The 20,872-nt window shown below is 38.4% G+C and overlaps 1 protein-coding gene across 1 annotated transcript; it reads right to left on the bottom strand.

Moving 5' to 3' along the window:
• Positions 1 to 2,367: 2,367 nt before the first annotated feature.
• LOC145787530 (uncharacterized) lies at positions 2,368 to 14,646 on the bottom strand. Its single transcript, XM_082599289.1, has 6 exons — positions 13,559 to 14,646; positions 7,062 to 7,219; positions 6,561 to 6,657; positions 5,663 to 5,734; positions 4,690 to 4,820; positions 2,368 to 4,528 (listed from the first exon to the last, which is right to left on the bottom strand). Exons 1-6 carry the CDS (start codon positions 14,610 to 14,612, stop codon positions 4,478 to 4,480), a joined length of 1,563 nt encoding a protein of 520 aa, XP_082455415.1. The 5' UTR covers positions 14,613 to 14,646; the 3' UTR covers positions 2,368 to 4,477.
• Positions 14,647 to 20,872: the final 6,226 nt, after the last annotated feature.

Genomic DNA, 20,872 nt, shown 5'->3' with positions numbered 1-20,872 from the left:
CGAAGCGTTACTGCTGCTCGCTGTTCTAGCGAGTGATCAGCCTTGTGCTGATGGCCGGGAAGAACACCCCTTCTTCACAAAGAAAAATAAATTGAATTGGTTCGACTCTCGGGGTGTGCGTTTCAGCAAATCGTTTTAGGACTGCTTTCCATTCAGCGGCACCTTGTGGATAATATAACTCAGACAACAACACTTTGACACAAACTTCACTCTGTCCATCTCTGCAACCGGCCCTGCGTCAGCAGTTCAAAGCCTCTACCAGTATGCGAAACTGCCAGGGATAACCTATCAAAGGCTCTGTCAGTCCGAGAATAACATTCAAAATCCAAACCAAAAACGATGGAAGATGAAATTTGAGATGTTGTAGTAAGCCTCCGAGATGAAAACACAAGTGGGGTGGATAAACTTTCTTCAGAACTTCCACAACAATTGGGAGATGAGTGGACTGCAGAACATGACCAAGCTGTCTATCATGATATACAACTGTGATGATATTTCGGATCAGTCAGTAAGAGTATTCTAATCCTAATACGCTACCAAAAATAGCGACATGCGAAGAACACAAGACTATAGCCTCAGTCTGATATCACACGCCTGCAAAATTCTGCTACATTATCGAAAGAAAAATAACTCTATAAATACAATAAAAGAAATCAAGTGGGATATAAAAAAAACTGGAAAAGAAATGGAATCTTCCTCCTACGAAAAATTGGTGAAGGGAAAATAGAAAAGTAAAGCATTTGACCGAACAGCCTACAAAACACAAACTACCACAATTGCTTTACAATATTAACGTCCCGTTCTTGGAAAGAAGATTCATCAAATCATATACTTGAAAGAAACAGCAGCAATCTAACTGAATGTTTCCCAATATATAAAGGAGTTCGACAGGGATGCATTTTGCATACTCTCTAACACTAACAGACATGATGTCAAACTCCATAGTCAAGTAGTGAGTAACTTGCGCTACGAAGATTAGGCTACACTGTGACACTGGTTGAACAGAAGGAAAGTATGGACAAAATGAAATCAACAAAAAGTACGGAATGAAACTAACACTTGAAAAACACAAAGTTGACAGAAAAAGTAATGAAAAATAAAATTAAGCTGGAAGTATAACAATTAGAGCAGGGCACTACCTACACATAACCTAGGCCTAGGGTTTCTCATTACACAAAATGAAAGATGCAACAATGATGTAAAAAGAAGAATCGGTCAAGCAAAAGCGTTATTTTGGAAATGTAAGATATTTTAAGGAAATGTAGCCAATGCATTATGCAACTGAAATAATAACGTAACTTGAAATCGAAACTATTAGTATGTTACATTAAACCAATTATGTCATTGGAAGCGAAGTTGGACCTACAACAAATTCTTTAAAAACAATGCTTTTCGAATCTGATGACAGGCTATTAACATATAAAACACACAATACAAACGAAGCGATTACAAAAGAAATTTGAATGCAAGATAGATGGGCAAAAGAAAAGATGAAATTTGCGCACTTATTTTAAGATCGGCAGGACAGCTACATCAATTGATTGTTGAAGATATGGTAGAAGAAAAGATGTATAGGGGAAGAAGTTGGGGAGATGATGTAAAATAGTGAGCTGACTAATCAAACATCGAAAAAGCAAAAAGGAGTAGCGGAAGAACGTGACTTGGGGAAGGTGACAGCCAACCTTCGGTTTTGAGACGGCACATGATGATGACGCCATTTGGAATGTTCTGGTCCTTTTAGAGGCCATCTAGGAGACCTATCTAACAACCCCTTGCAGAAGCATCTTGGTACCGGTACAAGGATCGTTGCAATGTTTAATGTTATCTAGAAGCCCAAGAATGAATTCTCTCAAGGAAAATGTTTTGGAATTTACATCCCACCTTGAAACAGGCATGGATTAACCACATGTGTGAAGGGAAAACGTCGATGACAAAGTGTGTTGGATCGGGGTCTCTAAACAAGAAACCTCTAAAAATAATAAATTGGCCTCGGAGTTAACGATCCGCGAAGAAAGCAGGCACCTGGCAAACAAAAACAAACTCATCTGAAACAATTTAACGAAAAGGCAGAATCAATCATTCACACAAAATATCATAGGAATACGTAGTCTAATTACTCATCCAAGGCCGCCGTTGCCTGATTCAGACAAGGCAATTAAAAAAGAAGAAAAGACGCATCGAAAAAAGAAGTAGTTTTCTACCAGAAAGAGTTTATTTTTCATAAAGTTAATCACTTTAAGCTCTAAGAACAGTATTTTATTCCAATTAATTGGCCTTCATGAGGAAACCCAGGCCCTTAAAATGATCGCGGAACAAAAGTACCCCTATCAATGCGGCTGTGGGTGGCACGTCCGTAATACGATGTTTGTTTATTTCATCATAATCGCATCACGTAATTGCAGGATAAGCAAAGATTAAACAAACAGTCACGTGATTAGCACCTCCTCCATGCCGCCAGGATGCCACGTAACAATGGAATGAATCAGGACGCCCGTCATCGATGATCGGTGAGATGCAGCACGATGGAATGGCAAGCTAGACAATGAGAGGGCACTGGAGGCAAATCATCCCACATCGCTGGCGGAAGTGGACATCGAAAACGCGCAACAAGAACATACTTATTGTACAACAAACATAATACAAGAAACACTGTTTCAACTTGAGAAAAATGTTAGCCGGCAGCGCCAGTTGATATGTTTGTTGTACAACAAAGCTAACTTTGCCAAATGAGCAATAACGTACGAGTAGAATGAGTGGCACAGCGACCAGGTCCGGAGAAGGAACCTCATTAAGCAGCTTGCCATCAACATATTCGTGTAATAAACTGGACATAGGTTGAAACAAATATCTGGCTGCAGCAATTGCAAGTCATTTGGATGATGCAAGCTTAAGAAAACGTTTCTCAGGGCACGTATAAGCACTTATTGTATATATAACAACAATCTGATGAAAGAACGCCGATTTGAAACAAAGTGTCAGTGTGAATTAGCCACAAATAACAAATATAAAGTGGCCTTCCGGAAACTCAGAAAAATGATTGGAGTGCTCAGTCTATTTAAATAAGTAGAGCCCAAAATGAAGAACCATATTCATGTTCAGAAAACGTTTCCATTTTCAGTTGAAACTTTGTTATATATCAACGTGTGTAAGCGTGCAGGCCTTATTTTGTAAAGTACTGTGAGTGGTCCAGTTTCAATCAGACGCTGGCTCCGTTTGCGTTGCTATGATACAGTAAAACTTGTTGAAACACAGTTTAAATTTTGTTGTATTTCCATGGATGGTTTCCAAAATTTCTTTAAATACTAATGTGTTCTGTGACTCAACAACATTGAACGGTAAGCTATTGTGTGCAATTTCTAGTAGTACGGAAGGCAAACTACCTGGTAAGAGAAGAGTGCATTAAACTGAAGTGTTGCCAGATGTTATCTGAAAATTTCCAGCGCAAGTGCTATTAAAGAAACAGGAGTTTAAAACTTGCTTGTCATAAAGAAAACCAAATACATTCAAAACACTTTGAAATCAATAACTTATTTAAGCAATGGTGTTTCAACATTTCACCCACATACAACCTAAAAAAAAATACCAGGCTTTGCCAATTGACACATGAGACTGGTATATTTCCTCAGATATATTTTTCACTATTTTAAAATTATTTTACATGAAGTTCTTTGAGTAACTTTACAGATATCAGCATTTCTATTTCAAATTTTTAAAAATGAATGGCAACACTTCCTAACGCTCATTTATCTTGAAGTTACAATGGGATAGTTGGATGACCTGATCCTCAAACGTTCAGATCGGAATATCATGACATTTTAGCACTGAACGTAAATTTTTCGAAACGTTTGCGGAACATGAGTTTAGTTTGTGGATTCCGGACGGCGAATGTTTGCGGCTAGTTTTCATTTGCATGCTGTCAATATGAATTGCTACTTTAATGTGCTCAATTCATTACGAATCCAGCAAACATTTCTAAAAGACAGGAACGTAGTGTCAACAAATTCGATATACTCACAATTGTAATTGGTCACAAAAGTTTGTGGTTCAACGAAACGTAGTCAATTGCAACCAATCTAAGAGACAAAGAACTTTGTGAAATACCATGACTGTGACGTGGCCCACGGCAGGGCGCTGGTAGATACAATATTACTTAGGTGTGCAAGCACGAAGGCGTTGCGACAAAGAATGGCCGAGAAACCACCACCTACTTTGAATTGTGTGGAGCAGTGGAATTCAAACGAGAAATCGCAAACATGACGTCCGACGCGCGAATCAAGAAGGGGATCTGTCAACCACCAAGGCACATAGCTTCATGTCCAATCCACTGACGCGGGCAAGATCGGTTTAAGTAAACAAAAATAACAATGACGTCATGGTCAATCCAGTAGCGATGATGTCACAAACTTCTCCTTTAAGTGCTTGAGGCTGATTATGACGTCGTAGTTCGGCAACAGAATACGTAGTGTTGACTTGTAGGTCATGGGTGAGTAGGTCTTCCTGGTTGCACTCCGCGAGAAAACTCGCACATCTGCAACGACAAGCAAACAACCATCACGGAAGTGAAATCAACAAGTCCAGTCGTCTTTTATGCTACACGTCCCGACGCTCTATGGTAGAAAAGATGCACCGAAAGTAGGTTACACAATTTATCTAACTCTTTGATGCGATCAGAAGCCTGACCGGTCTTACCTCGCATTTGTTGAGAGCGGCATGATTGTCAAAAGTGCAGTGGCTGCAGCGCCACTTCTGTTCATCCTCAGCGTCGTTAGGCGGAGGAAGAGGAGGCGGGGGAAGATCATGCTGTACCGTTATGGCCTTAACTACAAAGAAAAGTACAAATCTGAACTCTTAGTTGAACTGTTACCGGTCTACATTGATGGGGCCATCACACCAGTTTGGATAAATTGCAAAAAAGCAAACTGTTGATATATCTTAGATTGTCTGGGACTTCAATATCCTCTGGTTTCAACACAATTTACCAATCCGGAAATATATTTAAAAACTGGATAAAGACGAGCTTCAAGTGTAAAAATGAATGCATGAAACTACTACCAGTTTCATGTAGCATTTTTGGAATTAGCCTACCATTAATGGAATTTTCGTTGAACAAGCCAAATGCTTTACTTGTCCGGGACACGGAAAACTATAAATGGCAGATGCGATACGGAAATATAGAGATGAATATAAAAAAAGAAAGAAACAACTTTGTAAAAATAAAAAAAACATTAACAACACACAAAATTAACATCAACAATCGATAACAATATATGAAATGCTATTATGGACTATGTTACTTACTTTACAATGCAGAAACATGGCTTAAAATTTCATGAAAGAAAAAAATTACAAACGAAAATTCACTGTTTAAAATGCAAACCACATGAAAATTCTACAAATCATTAAAACAAGACTAAACTATTTTATAAATAAAACGAAATATGGGAAAGACTACCAAAAATTTGGAGTAATGAGATTAAAGACTGGACAGGATTTTACTACAAAACTGCAATTAAATTATCTCAAAACCAAAATACTTGGCGTTTCATTACTTCCAGCCCTCAACGAGAGGAAGGAACCTGATGATGAGTGATGACGTGGTTGCATCATCTCATTGAAGCACGCGTCAGCGGACTAAAGAAAGTTCAACACAAGAAACACTGACCTTCTTTTTTGGGCTTGAGCTTCACGGAGGATCGGTTATATCGTGTGTAGAAGTTTTCTCTTGTGCTGTCACCTGTCGCGTCATAAAATGAAGTCAATCAACATTCAATAAATATACAATACATGAAAGCATGTATTGAAAGCTGTAATGTGTAAAAGGTTGCAGCAGAGTCATTCCATATCAACTCAGCCACCCATGTATATGGCACCTCTCAGATTTTGCTGAAAAGTTGTCACACTATGCCTTAGGCTACCAAGCGAAAGAATCCTAAGTTTTAGATCAATATCTCAAACAGTTTTCCTATGGCGGCCATTTGAATTTTGGGCTCTACCCCCAATCCCCCATCTGCAATCAAAATGGCTGAAATTGCTATTCTCTACCCTCCCCCCTCCCCCAGTCAAAAACGAGGGTAGCACCGGAAATTCAAATGGCCCCAATAGGAAAACCGTTTGAGATATTGATCTAAAACTTAGGATTCTTTCGTTTGGTAGCCTAAGGCATAGTAGGACAACTTTTCAGCAAAATCTGAGAGGTACCATAATAGCCTATACAAGATATCTTCATATTGGCTGTTTTGATATGGAATGACCCAGCAGTCTCTCACAGATTGTGGTTCGACTGTGATGAAGCAAACAAAACTTTATTCAAATGCCATTTCTACCTGTTATTTGCAATGTAGCTATTGGCTACAGCTATTCTACTATATATTTGTGAGATACAGATGGCTCATTGGTGGTTGCATGCAATGGAGTGGGGTAGCAGGGCGCTGTACTACGTCACCTCACCACACAAGGCTGAGGGCAACCACACAAATCAAAGGATTGGTTGGTGGTGACAACAGATCTCAATCAAATAAAAACATGAGAGAATCAAATATAAACCATATTAGCAAACCTACCTTCCCTAGCAAGCAGATCTACTTCCTTGTACATGCAATTGCAATCGATTTCTAGTTTCCTATTAATATCCCGAAGCCTCCCAACATCCACCTGGAGCTGCAGCAACAAAAAATGATGTGAAAAATGCTTCACTCAATGGCTGCTGTCGGCCAGCAAACAAACTGTACAACAAAGCACTTTCAATTTTGAAGCAAAAATTAAATGTTAAATACGTCACAGCCCCGTGTCAGCAAAATGGAAGTTGCTTTGTACCGAGCTAAGAAAGTAATGCATTAAAAGTGAGGTGACAAATATGTCGTTTCGAGTGAAAAATAAGTGAAGTTTCCAGATTTTTTTTAAATAGAAGCTGCTAAAAGCCTAGCGAAATGAGGGTTACAAGGTGCAAGAAAAAATAGTCAAAGTCAAACTTTTAACAAATATCAGTATATACATTAACACAATGATGCTACCGCTACATAAGAAAATGAAAGCATTAAAAACATTACATGCACAGATCATACCGATGTACTGGGAGATGATGATCTGATGCCAGTGTTGCGTTGCATTAGTTTAGCCTCCATTGACTCAACTTGTTTGACAAGTGAAGCAAGTTCAGCCTGTTTGGCATCATACTCTGCTTTTAACCTGTGCATCCTGTCACTCTGATGTTGAAGTAGTACTGCAACACAATGTAAGACATACTTGTAAATATATTCATATCAGATAGATATCAGCTTCCTGCATGCTAGGAAGATTCAACTGAAGGCATGCAACCTATTTCAGTAATGGTTAGCACAGTGCACAGACAGTGTATGCCAGTAGTTACTGCATTTCATCTGAAATACAGGTATTGCACACTCGTTCCAAAGTTACAGTTGACAGCAAATGCAACACATTTTAACTAGATGAATTGTAGTAAATTTAGGTTTAAGTATGGCTTCAAAGAGATACGACCTGATTTGTTAGATTCCGCAGACTCTTGTAGATTTTTCCAACTGACTGAATAATTTTTTTTTAAATAATATTTTCACTACTTTTTATTGTCTTTCCTAAGTGACACATTGGGTTTCAACATCACCAGGCTTTGAAAAAAAAACACAATTTGATGCAGAAAACTTCAGTCAGACTGGAAGTCGCTTGTTAACAGTCTAATTGAGCAATTTTTATTTACCGTTTCTCATTTTTTAGTGCTTCCCCAAGGCAACAAAAAGCTTTTATATCATTACTTACGAGCCAGCAAAAAGTAATACAATCTTAGAAAATTTCAGTCAGTTAGTCAGAATCTACAAACTGTGACACCTAGGTAGCCACGAATCACAGGCGTCTGCAGATGTTCTAGCGACGGTCTCAATTGTTACGGTACTTTAAAAAAAACGTGTTTTTGCCGTTCCACTGAGATGTCCATTAAGTGCTCAATCTGGAGTGTAGAATCTTGCAAATTTGCTGAAATCAAAGTGCCATTTACTGCCATCATACAGCTAACTCTTCCAGTTCTTTTTCAAACAGCCTACATTCCTCTTTGCAATCTAACTCAGCTGTCCCATAGCTCAGTTGGTTAGGCGCCCAATTTACAATAAAAAAAAAACTTCAATATCAAGCAGTGCTGGTTCAACGTTTAGGGCGTGTACTGTTCTAGACTGTGTGCTTGAGCAACACATTCTAAGGACTGCTCTCCAAGTCTCCATTCAGCGACACCTAGTGGATGCAATAATTCACAGACAACAGCACTTCAACAGTTGAAAAGCTTCACTCTGTCAAAATTTGATAACTGACCCTGCGCCCGTGGTTCAAAGCCTCTACAGCAGGGGTTCTTAAACTTTTTGAGCCGCGCCCCCCTTTGACGTGCCATCCAAACTTGCGCCCCACCAAACTACAAAATTAGCAAACATTTATGTGTAATGACTACAGGAATTTATATTTAGCTTTCATCAATGTGAGGGATGTAATTGTTTTTCGGAAACCAAAAGTTTAATTCGAGGCTTTGTAGCTGATAATGCATACCTCAGATCGGCTTCACAATCAATAAGTTTGTTTCGATGTTTTGTTTTTATGTTCAAAAGTGTAGAAAAGCCACTTTCGCACAGATAAGTGGATTAAAACGGAAGAAGTGTGCGTATCGCCACGCTACCCACTCCCTTGTAGCCTATATGTGCAAATATTTAACCCAAAAATCAGTTAGTGGCATTGCTTCATAATCGTCTTTTGCAGTGAAGTTACACTTTATTTCCAAGAATTCCTCTTGCAAACCGTCAGGAAGAATGTCCTCGTTAACACGAAAGGGATCTCTTGTCATCTTCCATTCTGGAAGGTCGGTGTCACCCAAGTCTGGGAAATAGCGTTCGAATTCTTGTTTCAAAAGCTGAAGGTGAGCCTCCACTTCAGCCTTAAGCTCACCTTTCAGTTCAAGTTGCTTTTTGTCAAGTGCAGTATCTAGGTTGGGAAATGAAGCTGCATTTCCTATTTGTATTCGGCGGTGCCACAACCCCAGCTTTGCCACAAATGCTCGAATGGAATCATAGCTATTAATCCGGTTAGTATTTCTGCCAAGTTATTGAGGGCCTTGAAAATGTCCACGAGGTATGCCAACTCCAGCTGAAACTTCTCTGATGAAAATGGCAGAAGGAGATCTTGCTTCCCATGAGCTTCCAAAAATAGCATCAGTCTCATTTTATACACGCGGGCTAACATATTACCTTTCGATAACCAACGAACAGATGTATGGAAGAGGAGAGTCTCATGGTTCGAATCCATATCCTTGCACAGCTTGGCAAACAGTCTCGTATTGACAGCACTGGTTTTGACGAAGTTGACGGCTCGTATGATTACTGTAAGCATATCTTTCATTGCAGCTGGTAGAGTCCTGGAGGCCAGAGCCTCACGGTGAATCACACAGTGAGATCCAATGGCATTGGGACTTTTTTGCTTTATCCTGGCAATAAATCCACTTAGTCACATAGTTTGACATCGCTCGTGCCCCCCTTGTGTACCTTTCGCGCCCCCCAAGGGGGGCGCGCCCCCCAGTTTAAGAACCGCTGCTCTACAGTCTACAACAGGGGTCGGCAAACTTTCTGTACTACTGGGCCAAATCTACAAACTTCCGGTAATGTGCGGCCGCATAAATTTCAACCTATAAACAATCGCCACATTATCCTTAAAATCATGGCGCACCTGCAACTCCTATTCCTGTGTCTATTGCACAATGAGACGTGTTTGTTGCCGTTTCACTTTATTATCAAACACGTATTAAAATGCAATGCATTGTTTTTATTTACTTATCATTTATCAATGTGAAGGATGATGTTGTTTTTGTGTCATGGCCAAGGTGTTTAAATCAACTGGCAACTTTGTTGATGATATTTGCAATACGTAATTCAAACGACGATCTGACAGGCGAGTGCAAAGTTTTTCTTTGCGTAATTCATTTTTGAAAAAAGCTGCTCACAGCAATATGTGCTTCCAAACATGCACATTACACGTCTTGCATTGTCATACAGATGAGGATAGGTGGATTTCTGGACATATTCTTTATAAAAGTTGTCAATTGGAACTGAATCGTATTTAGCCTTCAATATGTTGGATGATTGAAGTTCAATTATTTCCATTTGCATCTCATGTGGCATAGTATTGATATCCATTGAAAATGGAAGGCAAATAAATCGAATCTGTTTTTTTGATTTTTCAAATCGCAAAATCGAGATTCAAAGTTAGTTTTAGTGGAAACGATAAGTGATATGTACTTATCAGGGTTGGAAGGTTTACAACTAGGCCATAATTGGGAAAATGAGCAATGTTCATATGAGAAGTGAAATCAGTGAGAAAGGCTAAATCTGTTAACCAATCAAGATCACTAAGTTCATCAATGCCGAAACCTGCATTCTTTTGTTTCAAGAAAGCCACCATTTTGTTTTACAAATCATAAAACCGTTGTAACATAGCAGTGCGACTTAGCCATCTAACCTCGCAAAAATACACCAGATCTTGATGCACAACATTCATCTTTTATGTTGAACTTTTGAATTGTGGTTAAGGCCTCTTGCCAAAACAAAGTTGATTATTTTAACAACAGTAGACATTGTTATGATATAAAATAAATTCATGCGTACATAATGATGAAACTTTAGTTTATGCACTAAAAGTAAGATCGTTCGAGGGCCACAAAAAGTTTGTCTGCGGGCCGCAGTTTGCCGACCCCTGGTCTACAAGTATGCAAAACTGTCGGGATTAAGCTTTCAAAGAAGCTTTTTTAGTCCGAGGATAAAGATTTCAACAATCCATCACAAACTTTCTTTTCTACTTGTGCAGGGTTACATCCTCTAAGTTATCTTGATCTTTGGTATGACTTTCACCTATGTACTACTCAGGGTATATGGAACAGACATGACTTTTCAAACTTTATATATTTTGTAAATTGTATACAGGCCTCGAAATTTGTACTTTTTTCCGGCGGTCAAGCATGTCCTACCGGACTGGCCCTTTCAGCGGACATTTAATATCTTAACCGGACATATTTTTTGCATGTAGATTTTGCACAAAATCACACTATTGTATTGTGTAGTCGTGTTTGTGGAAGAAGATTTTCTACAACAAAATAACTCTGCAATGGTTGATGGGCAATGATGGCTTAATTAACCGACCCTGAAGTATACTGGAGCAGATTGCTTGCAAATAAATCAGTGCGTTAATGACAGTGGTGTATTGACGCAATAAACACAATTGAAAACAACAATCCAAATTTCCTTATTACAAAAGCAACTACGATCACTTATTCCGTGGTTTTCGCGTTATAGAATCGTTGTGCCAAGCGATTACTGCCTGCGCGGGGTCGTAAATCTCCAGCTCTATTTCTATCAGTATATATCAGATCAGCATGAATAAGGTCGCCACATTCGCCAAAGCACGTGCGGATGCTTTTTAACAAACGTTCAATGTAACGCAATAACCCTCATTGTTAAAATTTGAATACATATCCTGCTGAAAAGTTCAGACAACTTTATTGCAAGGCGTTGAAATGATGTAAAAATGGCTACTTTTGCCATCAGCTCGTTAACCACGCCACTCTAATGTGATCTTTAAAGCAATTGCCTGTACTATTATTGTTTCAGCTCCGTATTTGTTCGCGTTAAACAAACAATTGTAACAATTCAAATTTAAAATATATTTTTGCTGCATAAGCTCTATTTTTGTCAAGAATTTTGCGGCGGTCATTTATGACCGACCAATGAGTCGGCTTCGGCAGACATTCGAGGTCATTCCAGAGGTCATGTCCGCCAGATACTTCGAGGCCTGGTATATACTGTGCTGAGACTATGCAAAAGTTTGAGATTTTACATAAGAAAACTGGAACATGATTTGTTCAAAATTGTGCAGTAAAATATAAAGAGATTGCTTCTTTACGTTAGTGATGTTTTAACATTAGCATTCAAATAATTTGAAACTTATCCAATCGCTAATCATAAGGTTCACAGCTGAAAGCATATTATATGATAGGCATTGTATTACTTCTACTATGTTATGGACAGGGCTGGAAAAAATGTTTAACTTCCCGGAAATCTGTTTTTAGCGAAAAAATTTCCCGCGGCTTACTATCACGACAATGACATCATAATTACACCGTTTACAGTTTTCTGGTGAAAAGCCTCATGCAAAAAATAGATTATAGACGGCCAATCGGCCATCTGTAGCTCCATAGTTCCAATAAACAGTCTTGGTATCGTATTTTATTCGTAAGCAAGCATGGCGCACTGTTTGTGCCTGATGTGCCCACTTTGATCGGAATAAATTGAAACAATAGGCTTAATAAATTAGACGCCGCATGCTCACAAATTAGATCCACTGACTTACCGACCACCGTGTGAATGTCATGAAACAATACGACATATCGAGCCGCTTGTTACGTACTTGACAAGTTGTCAATATAAACAATTCATGCTCGAACGGGTTGATATTATGTGCAATGTGCATGAGTAGCACAACCAATTATATATGAAAAGCGATATAGGCATGAAGCACAAAAACGGCCAGACGACTGAACAAATGAATGCACAACAATTTTCGCTGAGTGAGAACACAAGACATTGCGAAAATTACTTCTGTAACCTACAAAACAACCAGTCAGCTACACGAAGAATAACGAAACGCATTAATTAATTTGACAACAAAATCAAAATTACGTCGCTAAAACAGCTGTTTTTGTAAATCCAAGAAACCGCAAGAAAGTTTTGCCCATGCCAAATTACTACAAATACATTACCGGATGGTGACGATTTCTTGTTGTTTGGTCTATCTACCACAGCAGACACTTTGTACATTTTCGAGCGAACGTCATTAGTACTAAAATGCCATAGTTTTCCTTTGACGTGTAGATTAAGAGCCTGTTTCACGATGCTATTACACTTGCTTATGTGTGTCCCATTCCAGAGAATGAGCAGCTTGTCGCTGATGTCTTTATTAATTTTTTTTAATTGTGAATGTTTTTTGTATCTCCGCAAACATTTCGAATTTTTTCAATGACACTTCCCATGCTTTTTACGACGCTTTCAGGCGGACTACTGCAAAGTGCAATTTTGCTAAGAACATGTTCCGCTCTGAGGTGCAAGTTGGAGGTCGTAAATACGCAGTGATACGAATCAGTGTCGGAACTGCAATGTGTCAGCAAATTATGATGACGGTGAATGAAAGTCATTAGTAACGTGATTCTTACTGTAAAAATTTCCCGCGAACCGACAAATTTCCCGGGAATGTCATTCCCGGATTCCCTATTTTTTCCAGGCCTGGTTGTGGAAAATTGTCGACTACTGAAAAGCTAAATTTCATTGCATAGCATGCCCTGGTTTCTTTGAGTAAAAAATGTCCAGCGGATAGCAAAAAATCATTGAATGGCATAATGCTTGTCTTCCATTTCAACAGAAGGTCACAGTTCTTATCTTTACAAAAAAAAAATACACCAGGATCATACAACAAAAAAACTCTACACAACTTGGTCACACACCGAACTCTATAACAAATTTAAATCTCTTACCGATTGTATATTCCTTATCATCGTCCTTTCCATCGTAATGTACACCAGCCGAATCTATTTCTTCCTCAACAACGTCAGGAATCTCGGGTTCTTTAACAAACCCAGTCATCAAAAACTTTGAAATGCCACCTGAAGGAAGCAACTGTGGTTGAGTAGTGGCTCGGTGCAACAACGGATTGCGGTTTCGGTTGATTAAAGCATCAGACATCGAGACTGGGGCAGACTTCCTTCGCTCATTTGGAGATGTAACAATCTTACTCATCGCTGGATGATTGAACTTAGTTGGATTTTGGTGATACGGCGGTATATGAATAGAAGCGTTGTCATCAGGCACATTTGAAGATGATGGATGGATCTTAAACTTTGTGGTTTCAAATAAACTTGGACTCGAAGTAGATGAATGAAGCTGAGGAGAATTACTCCCAGATGAATAAGCAGGTGCCATAATGTGTGACTGTTCAAAAGCACCCACTTTGAATGGAGGGGCAACATAATTTCTACCACCAATTTCTGCTTTGTGCTGGGTGTCATCATTGTTGGCAAAGTTTAATTGTTGAGAAGGTCTTGCATTATCCAAATGAGGATAAATTATAACATTTTCTGAATTGTGATGAAAATCACTTTCTCTAATTGGTTCAACACTATTGTATGTTGCCTGATTGCCTGGATCTTTCAGTTTATTAGGAACATACATTCTAGTTTCAGGAATGGTATCGTTTGATAAATTTCTAGTTTGTACTAAAGCTTTCTCCCATTTATACTCAAATTCAGGCAAGACAGGAGCAGATTGAGGTGGAGGGACTATCATTGATGAGTCAAGAGCCCGGCCCTGAATGTCCCCCTCACTTCTCCTGTAATGTTGATTGTAATGTGTTCGTTGGACTCGAGCATTAACTGGTCCTCTGCAAGGAGAGGTGGAAACTGGGGAATAGCTTTCGTCTGTCCACACATTTATTTGCCGCATGTGATTATCAATGTCCTCCCACTGCTTCCTAGTGTTATTTTCATCAGTCACATTCTCTCCACCATTTTTTTCTTGCACAGTATTACTCATGACAGCATATTCACGAAGTTACTGCTCACACTTGTCTTCTAAACAAATATATAGTTTGGAGTAATTCAAATAGACACATACAATAGTTCAAGACTTTAGTCTACTGCTCTACACCAGTGATTCCAACCTTTTTTTAGCTACAAACCACTTTTAATAAATTTTCAAGCTTGCGATCAAATAATATTCTGTTGTTTATAATCTATTACTTAGGGATATTTTTGGTAATATCGAATATACATTTATGACAGCTGCTAAAAATGTCAATGGAAAAAAGTGTCTTAAACGAAACATGTGAGTCTTGGATGTCCAAGAAAAAGGTTCATTAATAAACGAAAACAAATAAAATGCATAAAACTAAGACACAAACAAGTTGAAAAAGCTGCTGTTGCCTTTCTTAAACTGTGGTTAAGTTTTAGACACTGCAACAATCCAAATAGTTTGGCTTGCTATTTTTATGACAAGCATTTACATCAACCACTTGCTTAGTCTTTGATGGGTAGATTTGGGGCTGTAAGCATCAAAACTCCTCCATTGATTTGGAATGAAATTCCAGTCGTAATAATTCCTTCGATGTTAATCAATAAGTTCATCTTTACAAACTGTCGTCAAAAATACCGTTTAAGCCTAAGGGAAATGGATGTGTAGCCCATGATTTAACTGCTTGTAACAAGTGTTTCAAATTGAAATAACCAATAAATAGAGTTCACAAGGCATCAAAGTATGCATTAATTTTTTTTGCAGTTTATTGCAAAAAAAAAAACTTCTTAAATCATCAAGGCGCATTAACTCATAAAGGTTACAACCATAAGATGCTTAGCTAACCGGGCATGATGAACTTAATCCCATCATGATTCGGAATATAAAATTAAAGTACCATCACAATTTAACTGGTACCATGACTTTCAAAAAAAGGAATCCGTGGTAAACCGACTGAAAAAAATACACCACCCAATGACTGAGAAAAACAATTTACTGATTCTAGTTTAACGCTAGACGTGTTGATTTAAGAGAAACCCAGTGTGATTGAGATACTGCGAGCAAACAAGAGTCTGTTTGATAAAGAACTAGCTGTCAGAATCGGAATCATAAGACGCTGTATGGGAGGATGAAGCTGTCGCATCGTCACTGAAATACTTGAAGACGCAAAACTGCCCGCTCATGCAGTGGCGCGGGAACTATTTTTCTCTAGGGGGGGCTGAAGCTGTCGTAGTGTTGTCAGCTTCTGGTTTCGAAATCTTGCTGGAGTTTTTCTCACTCGTAAATCTTTTGGCGTCTTTAGGTTATTGACAGACGCAAAGACGTTCGCTGCTTCCATAAGCTTGGAAACGGATTCATGTTTTCTGACATTTTTGATCCGTTCGCGGAGAGTGGTGATTGATTCCAAAGCTGAAGAAGCAAAGATCTTTGGAGCTGTCTTGCGACGGCTTCTGCAGACTGAAAAACTTCCCCGCTGCAGGTAAACGCAAAATAAAGCCGCGTCGTGCGTGCTTGTTTTACCAAGCCGAATATGTTTGCACGTGCGTCTCCTCTCATTGCACTACGGTATCTTCTGTCATGTCGGTCAGACTTGACAAGCATTATCATGTATTATTGTAATGTCCAGAAGTAGCCTACGCATGAAACGTAGGCTAAATAGTGCAGAATGATGTCCAATAAACGATGTACCGCCGTGTTAGTAGGGAAGGTGGCTAGCACCGCCACTGAGAGGTATAGCTCCCTGTGATTGACGACTCTTGCAATTGATGAGCGCGACACGTAACAGGAACTCGATTCATCGTAGCAATTAGTGTTCAAAAAAATTTCTGAAATTATGTTATGTAGGCCTACCTTAAATTGTCAGAATTTTCTAGGGGGGGCTGAATTTTCTCTAGGGGGGGCTGCAGCCCCTTGAGCACCCCTACTTCCCGCGCCCTTGCGTTCATGCACGCGCAATGCCATAAATTATGATCAGAAGCATTATTTTTCTTTTCTGCCGAAGAATCGTTTATCCAATTTTGTACTACTTTTTTAACTTGACCCCGTAGCTTTTCTAATTCCGATTTGTTTCTGTCATAAAATTCTTTACAAATTTTGCAAAATACCACACTAACTTCCTCCTGTTTGATATAATCTATAGCAGGTAAATTCCACTTTTTAACTGTATCTTCTTTCACGATGATTTATATTCGCAACGACACCGGTAAACAATAAGCATTCGATGAAAGAATAACTTTTGCGTAACAATAAGCCGGTATTTATTAGGTTGCAAACTTTTTACAGTTCACAAGAGCATTGTCAGCGCATAAAATAGCTTGCGTGATGCTCTGGGCTACCGCCGTGTGACACGCGATAAAGAAGCGCATAAAATTTCGTTTGATTAAACATTAAAGCATACGGCAATTGTCGCAGCAATCCAAGGTGTGTTGATTTGGCGACGGTAATGTTTTTGCCGTCATAGATGGAATCACTCAACCAGCGTGCGATTAAAAACTTAAAGTAAGTGATTCTGATACCACACAACTTGTGCGGTAGGCTAACTCGCGGCCAAACGCTTATAATCTGACTCTTGTGACGTCATATTACTATTCGACAAACAAGCGTAGAATTTTTGGTCGTTCGACAAGAAAGAAAAAATCGCAGCCCTGGATATGATATGAACGGATGCAACCTAATTCGTACCCTGAACCATTTGTCCCCTTATTTCGTACCCTGAAAACATCAAGAAAAAAATTAAAAAAGCCAAAATAACACACGGATTGAAATTTCCGCTTAACTCCAACTAAAATTTTTGCGGAAACTCCAATTCTGTTTTTTTTTTTTTTCGGTCATTGACCGACTTTTTAGCAAAATGTCCGAAAAAAAAATTCAGTCAATTTGGTCAAAATGTCCGAAAAAATATATAGTCGATTCAGTCAAAATGTCCGAAAAAACAACGTTTCTCAGCGAAACTTAATGTTGTAGCTAGTCAGGAAGTGCAAATTTTGGTTTGTATCAGCTACTTGAAAGGAAATATTTTCATCAGAAAAAATGACCAAAATACATAAAAAATGACCGGAATAAACAAGAAAAGACAGAATTTTTTCAAGTCATTTTGGACAAATGACCGAAAAGTCTCAGCGAAATAAAAAACTAGCAGTCCGATTAGCGACTTCGGCTTTGTTGCGATCAGCGACTTCGGCTTTGTGCTATTTTTTTCTCTATATCTTTTCAGGGTACGAAGTGAGGGTACATATTAGGTTGCACCCAAATGAACAGCTATTGAGCAAACTTAGTGTACGTTTAAAGCATGTTGAAAAAAGTGAACATCAAAAAAATGGTGATAGCACGCTGGGGTGACCCAAAAAAATAAATTTTAATTTTCAAACTTTTTCTTGTTTAGACCTCCAAATTGTGGTCCAAAATGATACCTTGCCAAGTTTTGTTGAGATTGGTTCCCATTTGACGCCTTAGCACTAGCAGTGGGCCGATATCACCCGCCGAGTCAAAATCGGCCAATCTGGCTAAATTTCAGCAACCGGTAGGCCTAGAACGCTTAAACTTGGCTTTGAAGAAGCAGAATGCATGGTTTCTTATCTAACTTGCAAAGGGTTTTGGGGTCTAAAACAATAGTCCAAAGCAATAGCATCTCATGAAATTAATTAGAGCTGTCTATCGAACAACTGGCCCCACCTCCACCTGAATTCTACACACAGCTCCAGCTTCTGTGGAAAATGCAAAGCTTGGGGCTCCGGGTCTGGTTTTAAAGCTCTGCTTTTTACAAAATATTGTGTTTCAAACAGTCTTTCAAAAAAAAAAACTATCAAAAGGCACATCAAACAAAACTTAAAAAAGCTAACGATGCTTTAATTGATAAAATTAGCAACACTAATCAATTATATAAAACATGAAAGTTGTAGGCTATCTCCAAAGTTTCTTTTTTTACCGACTTAAAAAATCCCTTCCTTTTTTCGATTATAAAGTCACATTTTCATACCATTTTTTTTTGACTAGTTTTTATTTGTATATAGGCCAGCGGAATATTTTTGAAAATTTACTTACTTCTCCCAAAATTCTCTTTCATAAATTTTAAAGTAACCTATTTTCAAGATAAAATCTCGTAGAAGCATTGGCAAAAGACAAGCAATAAAACTTAAGATGAACCTGATGAAGCCGCTTGAAGCAGATGCGGTTAAAAAATTCCCTGAACACCATAGCGGATGGCTCATGGAATTAACGGACAAGGGACAAGCTATATTTTCTGGCGGAATAACGAAACTTTTGTCAATTACAAACAACTTTTTTAACACACAGATCATCAATCATCAATTTAATTAAGTTTATTTCTATTTTTGATTCATTTTAGTTCAACTTGATATCCGGTACGTTATAGCCTACTCTAATCCTCCATTACTCTTCGACCACCGCTGCACCGCATGCAAATGCATTCAAATTGATTTGCCTTATGCTACGGTATTTTTATCATTAGGCCTATGCTACAAAACTAGCAAAATTTTACTGTTACAATTTTGATGTACTGTACTGAATTAGCCTATTATGTAACTGTTATAGGCTAATAAATTGTAGTTGCAGCCTATTTATATTTAGATTATTGGTGAAAAAATTGATAACTGTAGCCAGTGGCGTAGGAGCATTTGCTGCCGCCCCGGGCTTTCGTTGAAAATGCCGCCCTAAGTAGACGGCAGCAAATTTTGAAATAGCCTAGTTTCATGTTCAAGCAATCTTTTCAATAAAAATAATTACAAATAATGTGACGCGTCTCAGAAGTTCTATATTGCTTGAAAAAGAAGCCTCATTGTCTCAGAGTTAAAGCCAAAAATAAAAGACAAAAAATGGATAACAAATGTATTAGGCAAATAAAAGATCAATAGCCGCCTCAAAATTGAACTTTTCGAGCTTTTGCCGAAGCAAAATCAGCGATAATGTCTTCAAAATCAAGTTTTTGAAAGAATCGATAGAACTGATAGCCGATCATCATTCCTGGTAGAACGTAAATACGACATTATCATTTTTAAAGGTGTGCTAGCTGTCTCTTTGTAAATCATTTTCTTGTTTTACTTTTTATTTATTTTTCTATTACTTCACTTCTCGTGCTGTGTGCACTGTGCAGCCTCATTTTGCCGCCCCCTCGCAGCCTGCCGCCCCTGGCGCAGAGCCAGAACCGCCAAGTGGCTGCTACGCCACTGACTGCAGCTATGCATTTCAGCTAAATTTTGTTTTCGAAAAAAGGTAAAAAAATCGTTAGCCTGCATAACTTGACAAAAATTAAATTTTATCGTTGTCAAAGTCTACTGCTGCTTCTCTGATATCCGACGTCTATCGTAGGCCTAAATCGAAATGCGTTATCTTCTTTATTGCAATAAAATCTAGGAAAAAAATGCAAATAAAGTAGCCAAAAATGAGATGGAAAGACTAGATCAGGGGTGGGCAAACTTTTTGTACTGAGGGCCACATTTGAAAAAATGTTGTAGCCGGGGGGCCGCACACTCTCGTTACAAAGTAGGAAAATTTACCCGGTGTGTAAATAAACGTATATTCATATTAAACACAATTTTTTGTATTTCACACTCAGTTACGTTTAAAGCTATGCAATCATCATCACAAAAGTTAATGAGATTTTGTGCAACTGTTCACAGTTTTTCACAATCTTCTGGTTTGGTTGTGTCTTTTTAAATTGTACTTCTTGAAAACGTCCATAGAAAAAAAAAAGGTACTGCATATCGCTGTTTTTATTGTTGTTAGCATTTTTGATAAAGCATGAGATGGTTCAATTAGTTCAATGTAGAGAGAGAGAGAAGACTTTTATTTCGTCTGTTGCGACAATAGTACGGTACAATTATACACAATACGAATAAAATAGTACCATAGCTATCTAAATACCACAACAGACAGGAAGCAGCGAAAGACTATATCAGTCATCGAGTCAGCTGCTTCCCAGTTCTTAATGTGACAAATGTCAAGCATCGGCAAATTACGTTGAAACAAGATAGGCTGATGTTCAGTAATATTAATGAAAGAAAAAAAAAATCATGTGCTGCTGCGATCCTTAATATAAGTGAAGTCCTGTGGTTTTATTCAAACATAAACTTTATTCCGGGTGATTAAAAATAGGAAAAACTTTTGAAATCAATAAACTCTTGTAGCAAGGGCGTTTAAACTTCAGTGCAACCAAGAAAAGTTCAAGCCAATAAATAGTTCAAGGCTACGAGTAAAAACATTTTCAGTAACAGTATTACAATACAAAAATAATCACAATTTAAAAAAAAGGTATAGCCTAGGCCTAT

Source organism: Aplidium turbinatum, chromosome 18 (assembly GCF_918807975.1).
Source record: "Aplidium turbinatum chromosome 18, kaAplTurb1.1, whole genome shotgun sequence".
Classification (NCBI taxonomy): domain Eukaryota; kingdom Metazoa; phylum Chordata; class Ascidiacea; order Aplousobranchia; family Polyclinidae; genus Aplidium; species Aplidium turbinatum.
Note: the sequence above shows the minus strand (reverse complement) of the source record. Positions and strands in the feature narration are given on the sequence as shown.